This window comes from Pinus tabuliformis, chromosome 5_2 (assembly GCF_031772625.1).
Source record: "Pinus tabuliformis cultivar Carrire ecotype Pingquan chromosome 5_2, CPIR1, whole genome shotgun sequence".
Lineage (NCBI taxonomy): Eukaryota > Viridiplantae > Streptophyta > Pinopsida > Pinales > Pinaceae > Pinus > Pinus tabuliformis.
Window position 1 is genome coordinate 554,964,827 of NC_142306.1, and position 9,145 is coordinate 554,973,971.

General features: G+C 37.6%; 1 protein-coding gene across 2 annotated transcripts in view; it reads right to left on the reverse strand.

Moving 5' to 3' along the window:
- LOC149160163 (U11/U12 small nuclear ribonucleoprotein 59 kDa protein-like) overlaps positions 1 to 8,386 on the reverse strand; it is a 103,687-nt gene extending 95,301 nt beyond the window's left edge. For both annotated transcript variants that reach the window (XM_089436645.1, XM_089436644.1), the window contains exons 1-4: positions 8,105 to 8,386; positions 7,690 to 7,861; positions 6,989 to 7,412; positions 6,718 to 6,801 (exon numbers count right to left, since the gene is read on the reverse strand). In XM_089436645.1, the coding sequence (XP_089292771.1) occupies positions 6,718 to 6,801; positions 6,989 to 7,412; positions 7,690 to 7,850 (669 nt within the window). In that variant the 5' untranslated portion in view covers positions 7,851 to 7,861; positions 8,105 to 8,386. The remainder of the gene's footprint in view (positions 1 to 6,717; positions 6,802 to 6,988; positions 7,413 to 7,689; positions 7,862 to 8,104) is intronic.
- Positions 8,387 to 9,145: the final 759 nt, after the last annotated feature.

Below are 9,145 nucleotides of genomic sequence, written 5' to 3' on the forward strand. Positions count from 1 at the left end.
CTCTTCTTGATAGGAGACATTTGTTGAAATACTTGCCATCATGGAGAGTGTGCTCCTTACTCTGTTTTGTCAGTCAGAGATGCTGATCTTGGTCATCATCCCGAATAATCCACAAAGGAGAATGTGAAGTTAGCCATGATTTGTCCCATCTCTCCAGCAAGCAGTTGCAGGAACAAAACTTTAAGCACATGCATACAAATCAAAGTAGTTGCGATGAGGACAAGGAGATGACGAGTGTTTCGGACAGGTAATGCTAATGATAGAATTTCTGAAGTTGAAATATTGGCAGATATTGCAGCACTAGATACTCACCCTGAAGTCCAAAAGAATGAACAGGTTTTTCAAAGGGTGATCAACAAATTGCTGTTGATATAGAATCAGAAGGACAGCCTTCGGTCTCAAAGAATTTCATAATCAGGGGGGCTTGTAATATGATGTGTACTTGTGCTTCATCTTTCATATATATATATTCCAGCTGTCCAAACTTTGTGTATTTGCAAATTTGAATTTCAACTTATGTTATCTTCAAGATTGAGTAGATTCTAGCACTAGTTATGCATGCCCAATTTGACATAACATTGAACAGAATTTGTTAAGTGATTTAACACCAATTTAGAAGGTAAAGATTTACTACTGTAATAAGTCAATTTCAGACCTGTAATTTGCTTGGGAAACTTGTTGCATAGCTGCCAGGTGATCTGGGTTGAAGTAAAGTGAAGTATTTGTTTCTGTAATTGAATAGTTCAGATCAGACCTATGACTAAGAGTTCACAGGGAATAGATCCAGGAAACCTCATGTTTGAGGTGAAATTTCTGAATTTGCATTAAAACTCAAATTCATGGAAATTTCTACAAATGTAACAATATAAACAAAACTTGTCCATACAATATAGAACTCTCTTATGAGACACGAATCTACTTGTACCAGGATGTACAGTGGCCTTTTTAAAGAGAAGAGCATCCCTGATAAAATGGACACTTCGATGTCTTCTAAAGTACAAATTCAAACTGCTCATCTAATTGTATCTACTCTTACAGGGATTACCATATCAAAAGTCAGACTATTTTAAGTGGGAATAAAACACATATCTACAAGCTATTGATAAGACTTATTGTTAAATTTGGCAACTAGGGCCAAACTCCACCTTGGACAGCGCATATGATGCAGCTGATATTTTTATTGGATTCCTCTACCGAGAGGTGTGGGATTGATCTAAAGATCATCTCAATCTGACATGTACAAATGAAATTATGAATTTATTTTGTTTATGGATAAATTGTCGAGGTCGACGAGCAAACTAATGTAGGCTCAGAAGCCCAATAGTCACGTCTATTCATCCTCAACGTTTGCATATAAATAGAAAGTGCCTTTACCTCATCTGGACATCACTCAACTTCACACAGCTATCTCTCCTCACATGATTGGGTACGGATTTCTGGGCAGCCTCTCCACATGTGCGAAGAAAAAGATAGTCATTTTCTGTTTTGGGTGTTGACCGAATTTCAGGAAGGGTTTTGACCAGCGTTGACCTGTTTGACTGTGTTTTTGTGAGGGAAATTTCTGTTTGGGCAGGCCACATTTCTGGGCACAGAAATCGAGGCATTCCATACTGTTTGACCAGTGTTGACTGCAGAGAATTGACCACAGGTTTGACTTCTGCGTTGACCAAGTTTGACTGTGATTTTCGGGACTGTTTTGGGCTGATTCAGAGGACTGTTGGAGGCTGAGTTGACTGGGTTTGACCGACCTATTTTGGAGGTCATATTCTGCCCTGTTGACCAGTGTTGACTTTCTGGTTAGGGCTTCCTGTGGCTGCTGTTTGACTGGACAGATTTCACTTTGATTGGCCAAGTGAATATTACATATTGTACTCATTCTCTGCTGAACTTTTGAAGAATAATAAGAAGAATAGATCAAAGTGTTTCCCCGCAATGGGGTTTGTCCCTGGCTGGTGCCATATCTTATGTCCTCTTGTCTTGGCTTGTCTTCTACTGTTTTATTTATGTTCTATCTGCATTTACTGTCATGTTAATGTGATTGCTAATCTGGAAATTGATATTGGGCTAGTAGGAAAATTGAAGTAAATTGCTCTCAAGCATAGAAAATACCATTGTTATCTAAAATTAACACTTATCCTTAAGTACCTAAAATATCGAATCATGAACATCCAGGACATGCCCTTCAATTTGTTCCTACTTAGGAAATAATTGTCGCAGTTCTATCGTAAATGTAAAAGTTATCATATTACTTAGAAGTTAAATGGAAAACCCACTTTGCAAGGGAAAGTTGTCGTTGCTGAGCAATTAATGGTCTCCTTCTGTCTGATAAGGCAAGCCTAGCTATCACAAAGAGTATCTTTTAGAAGTAGGCGTTGAAGATATGGTATCGTTTTATGCAGATATACAGTGGTCAATTCCTAGAGTTGAAGATTGTTGTCACAGACTGACTTGGACTTTTAGTGGTTCTGTTTTTTCAACCTTTATCTATCTCAATGTAGCCAAAATTTTCCTCCCATATATTTGTGATTTTAGAGCATGTGGGTATCCAGTGGAATTGTAATTGATGCGCTGAGAAGTATGTCTCTCATTTAAAATGTGAGATAAGTGCTCAATAAAGGCAATCGTTTTTCCTTTTGTTTCTACTTATGATATCCTTGAGGACGAAAAAAAACTAGAAGTTCATGTGACACAACTAGCTAGGAGCCAAAGAAGGTCCAACTAAAGTTTCTAAGCAATATGGCAATCAGCGTCATCCATGATTTAGAATGGCCTTTAAGGCATCAATTTCAATCTCGAAGAGTTGATCATTTATCAAAAGTATAGGCACAGAGCATTTTGAATCCTTAAGCGCTAAAATTTTGAAAGGCAGTTAAATGCAAGTTAAATGACCTCAATGTGATAGAAGCACACAATCAGAAAGAGCAGTGAACAAAGAGATAAAGAGAGCAACACAATAAAACGCAAGAGATGTCAGAACCATACTTGCAACATACAGTAATATTTCCACTTGAAAGACATGACTCGTATACGGATACAATCATATTTGGCCATGCATACAGTGCCATACTCCAGTCATATCTCAACCATATTTTAGGAATATTTCTGCCATATTTTGTTCATATTTGACCATATTCGACCATATTGCAATCATACGTTAATTGTGTTTGGCCACATTTTGGATATATATTCTCCAGTTAATTATTGGAACATGGTCATCATATTGTGCAGCACCTTGGCTTAGAACTCACTCTGTTGTCGTTGATCACAAATCTCTTCCATCAAGACTTTAGCTGGAACTAGATTCTAATTGGATTCAGTCTCGGGCTCACCATGTCCTCAACATCAAACGACCAAGATAATTTTGACAAAAATGGGATCTTCTTCAACTTGCCTCGAGTTAAAGGACTGACACCGAAACAGAGACTCCCAAATTGACCCTTGAAAATAAATTCTCCCTTGAGAAAAATAGATAGACTTGAATGTTTGCAAGTCAAGACCCTTATTACCTTTCACATATGATTAAACCATGTCGGAGTAAAAAAGATTCTTCAGGGAAAAAAACACTTTTGTCAAGACAACAAAGCAAGAACAATAGCCCCATACAACGAAATAAGAATGCTTCTTTGATGACCATAATAATAAGGCAAACAATTCCTTTTAGAATAAGGATAAATATAGAAGTGTGCTTGGAATGAAAAGATAAACACAAGTTTAGGGTAAAAAATCAATTTGGGGATTGTCTCTTTTAGGCTAACAACATATCTTTACATTTGGGCCTTTGGCAACAAACTTTAAAACAAATTTTGTATGATAAAATCCATATTGTTATGCAATGCAAATTTAGGGAATTAATTGGAAATTCCTCTCTTTTTCTAGCTTGTGCTTGTGTGTGTGAAATCTGACACAATCTCCCCATTTTTCTTAAGCTAATACCAAGTTAATAGACTAGATATATTGCTGAGCAAGGTAGAGCTCATCTCATGTCACATGAAATGTGGCAATTCAACTCAAAAATAATAAATATTTATTTGTGTCCCTTCAAAGCTGTGCATATCAATAAGACTGGCATCCTAACATCAACATGCACAACATCCGCATGGCAGCAGAATAATGCCATCAGAGGTGTGCAGACAAGTTCTATTGCATAAAATATGCAAAGCAGGGGCCAGTTCGTCCGTACAGCTGATCCAGAAGCATGATAAAGTTAGCAGTAGAATTGGAGCATCTGAGGACACTAGTTGGCCACAAGGCAATTGTTCTATGTAGATTTATATAGTCACCAAGGTCCAACTGAATTAAATACCATCATCGGGAAATCATGTGTATCCAATTTAGGATGTAGGAAGCAAGGAGAGTGAGGTGTAAGGGGCACCACAGACAAGAGTATTCACGACCATTAAAGAGAGATGCTACCACTTGTGAAACAACTTTCAATATGGGGAGGTAAAGATAAGGGGCATGCATAGAAGCTACCCATAAATCAGAGCCCCAACCCAACACCAAATGGGGTTTCAAGGAGAAACAATATCCCCTACAAGGCAATCAGTTTGCTGCTGAATATGATTAGGCCTATGCTGGTTCTCATTTTGCTTATGTTGGTTACACTTGCCGGACTTCCATGTGGGCATTTATACTAAAAATTTAACTTTTGTTGTGTTCCCCCTGGCATGCAATGCAACTTGTTATGAGACCAAGGGTGTCACCATGCCACTCACTTTTGCCATAAAATGATTGTAATTTTTCTACTCAATGAAAGCACACTGACAACTGAGGAAAGAAGAGACTTGATCACTTTATCCAGAATTAGACTTATGTAAAAATTTAGTAAGTTAAGCATGGAAGTTGTCCTGTGTAACTAGATTGAACATTAAAGACTAGTTGTCATCTTACCAAATCAATTCATTCAAAAGCTGTTCCGGTAATGCTTAAGCAAGGTGCATTTAGCCATCTCTCCCACAAAAATAAAAGGGATAATAATAGTAGTAAAACCAAGTGACAATTCCCGTGAAAACTCCAAACAGCTCTAGCCACTCCAACTGAAGCTTTGGGCATTTGGGAAACCACTTAATGAACTTTTTTAATGCTTTTTTTCTCTGAACTGATGTTCAACATTTCCTAACAATGCTGCTGGTTATAAATTAGTTTACAAAAACACATGTATAGATGTAAAAAGTGTCCTAAAAAAAGTGCTTCAGTGTTGGAAACTTGGAAGCTGAAAGAAGGAGGACCAGCTTACTCAAAGCACCTGCTAAAATGACATGTTCTAAGAAAGGTAAATGAGGTAAACGAGATGATTTTACCTAATAAAAATTCTAGTAATCTAGTTTCTATTATGCTTCATCTTGTATACTAAAAAGCTAAAGCTTCAAAAAGATAGCAACTTATGGACGTCAAAACTAGACTGTTCTGACAGCCCCTTAACAAATATTCATTAGCTTTACTCTGTTATTTGGGGACCCGAAGGAGTGGCAGGTGCGGGAAGGTTCTCTTTGGCCCGGAAGGACAAATAACACAGGAATACTCATGGAGCCCAGGAATAGCCTCTAACAACCAAGCTGACATGTATGCTCTCTTCCAAGGCATCGCTCTGGCTCGATCTTTACCAATTAGATCTCTAATTACAATAGGTGACTCTAATAACTCCATCTGTCATCTTCCTTTGGGAACCTTTCATTTGACTCCACACTTTGCCATCTTTACACGAGAATTTTGAGATCACTCACTTGGATTCCTCACAGTCAAATCAAACATGTTTTAAGAGACCTGAACACAGTGGCAGACAAGTTGGCAAATCAATCCTTCTAACTCCATCCTGGAACTTTGAGGGTCAATGGAACCCTGCAGGAAGCAATGCTACCTTAAAAATATGACGATGAATTTCAATTTAAAAAAAACTATTATGAGACTGTTTGCATGCCGTGAACATGGCACTTCAAAAGCACAAAGGATGCATGTGGAGGTCGTTATAACAAACATTCTGTCTGCACAGAGAGTGCAAATGCAAAATATGAGTATTGACATGCAGCGTCTCCAGTCTCGAGCACAGCAGCTCCAAGCAGTGCATCAGGGAGACACGCAAGGCAGCCAGCACAAAATATATTCTGCAAACTTGGCCCAATCTGCCTCAGCTGAAATGCCTGATCTTAATCAGGTAGCTGTTGATGAGAATTTGATCATTATAGAAGGCTAGGAGTCAGTGCTTGTTATATTTTGATGCCAGCTAAATGGTACTGTGTTAATGGCATTTTCTATAAATTGTATTCATATAGAAATTTGAGAAATAAATAAATCAAAAAACAAAATTGGGACCAAATCTTCTCTTAATGATATCCACACCTCAAACCTAACAAGAATTATCTATATATCATTACATGAAATAAACTTTCACAGCAAAAATTTTGTCATTAAAGTTTGACCATGACTTCATGCCTATGTCAATTGAGTGTAACTTAATTAGTTGGGTGCAACTCAATTAGCTGAGAGAAAAGTTAAGGGGTAAGTTGTTGTCCTGCCCCGCCCAGGTTCAAAACTCACTTCATGACATGCTTGCTCTCTTCATGAGCCAATTGCTGACTGTTGACTTGACCTTGAGCCCTAAAGAATCTAGTTTACCCCTAATACCATCTTCAAAATAAGGGAAAGCATCGACTGGGTTTCCCCTTGGCCAGATTTTTTAATAAAGAAGCAGGGACTTCATCCTTAAACAGTGACTCTTACCTTTCGCCTTGCTATATCTTTTGCAATCTCTCTTGCCCTCCACTCATCAGCCTCCCGATCAGCGAGTTCATACATTTCCTGTTCCTGTAAAGTAAACAAAAGAGAAAAATATCACAATTCACAAACAAATAATAAGCATACAACATCGCCGGAAATTGGGATTCTAAACTTTAAAACATTGACTCCTGTATCTAAATTTAATTGTTAAATAGCCGAAGAGCATATCCACATTGCATTTTGACTGCAGGTTGTCAAATTCAGATGACATTACCTTGCGACGTGTTTCAGCAGCAAGTTGTCGTCGTTTCTTCCTCCAGCGTCGGTTGCGCTTAACCTTGAGTCGTTTGTCTGCTATGCGTGCCACTGCTGCTCTCTCTTCCCATCGACTTGTTTGATGGATCAAAGTATCAAATGGAGCCAGTAGATTCTGTAAAGTTGATTGCACAGTCTTTCCAGCCTCCAAGGCCATAGACTGGTGTGTGTTCAAATCTATATTTTTCGTTCCAATCAGTTCAACTAGGCCCTGCAACACAGATTTCTGATCTTTTCCCAAGTTCGCTGTAATTTTTTTGTTGTCAGGTAAGACCCCATCGAGAACTGAAGTTGATTCTGAGACAGATTCTGGATTCTCTGAGTTATGCCTGACAACCTCTCCTGGTCCTTTGACTAAAGCAATCGCATTCAATTCATTTGTTCTATGAAGAGAAAATGTAAATATCGGTGAGTTTAACTCAATTGTAAGATCAAATTATATAATATAAACCTGAAGAACAGAAGATGTTAAAATATACAGCAAAGCCCGATGAAGCAGACAAAACCTGATTTTCAATTTCACAAACAAACAGAATATATTTACTGTTGCCCTTAGACTCTTGAAAAAAATGGCCATGACATGCATAGCAGAACATTATAGTCCCTGACCAAATCATGAAGAAAAGCAAGCATGTAGAAAGGAAAATCAAGAGAACTTACAAGGCCTTCAACAATTCAATATTTTCTTGAAGGCTCTTCAAATGTTGTTGCAGTTGTGTCCCTTGCCAAAGGGGACTAACTGGGGGCATGTTCGGGGAAAATAACTGTGTTGGATGGGGGTTTGCTCCAGCAGGTCTTGTTATAGGAATCCTCCCTTCCATTGCAAATAGTTCTGCAGCAAGTAAAAGACAAGACTTCAATCATCATGTCAGCTGAAACCGCCATACGTTCAATCCCACAAATAAGGTTTCTGGTTATATACGACTACAAACCATTCACATAAAAAAGCTTGTGATCTCTTTGGCATTACTAAACGAAGCGATAGGCAAACCTTATAACTACGAAATGTTTTATAAACTCAGAATTCACGAGGCCTCTGACACACCACAAGCCAGTAACCTTAAGGATTGCTTACCTGATCTCGTCCTAAGCGCTTCGCAACGCGATCAGGTTCTCACTTTCCTGACATAAGCTTACCAGGCATCCTGTCTTTTCCGAGCTCGAGTTACCAATATTAGAGAGAGAAAGCCCGGGCTCGGGCAAAGGCCAAGGAAACCGTATTGTTTGCCCTGATACAAGTATATAAATGTAAAATTTAGCAACAGCATTCAGTAGATAGGGCACTTCTACATTTCCTTGCGTTGTCGAGTTTGTGACTGGTTCTTTGCTGATGAACATTTTTTTCCTTGTTTGGGTTTTCCCTCTTCTTTCTGGAAATAAATTTAACGGCAACAAACATATTTATTATAAAATAAAATAAGTTTATTAATGTTCAAACAAATGGTTTTTATATAAGAATGGAATTATTTTAAAAATATATATATATATATTTATTTATTGTTAATTTATCAGATTTGAATTTTAAGAATAAAAAATAAGGTGAAATACATTTATCTAAAATAAGGTGAAGAAAAAGACCTAAGAGCTTTAGGGCTTTCCATCATGGACTCATTAATTATAGATGAAGAGGAAAGGTTGTCTTTATTTAAAGTATCTATTAACTAATGTGCAATTTTCATATTCTTTAAGGTTAAAGAGAAGAAGCCTAAGATAAGGAATAGGTTGAAGTGGTTGGAAGTATTGTATTTGGCTTAGTGAATATTTTTAGACAGTAGCTCACCACTGAGATTTGAAGGACGAAGAAACTTTGTTGATCTAGCATAATCTATCTCAAGATTCAAGTCGACAACTCCAGAGGGATCTCATTCATAGAGGCTAGATAGTACCTAGGTCTAATTAATCTAAGATTGAAATGGTAATGCTCTTTATATGCCTCATGGTGCTCCTTTCCACTAGAGCATTAAAAAGAAAGATGTCATCCTCTTAGCAGTCTCTAATTGGCACAATGGCCAAAAGATGTACATGTATAATTTGAATAAAAAATGGACCATGTAATACTCAATGATCACTAGGTAGATTTAGTCTGCACCTTTAGAGGAAGTGGTAAAAATAAATT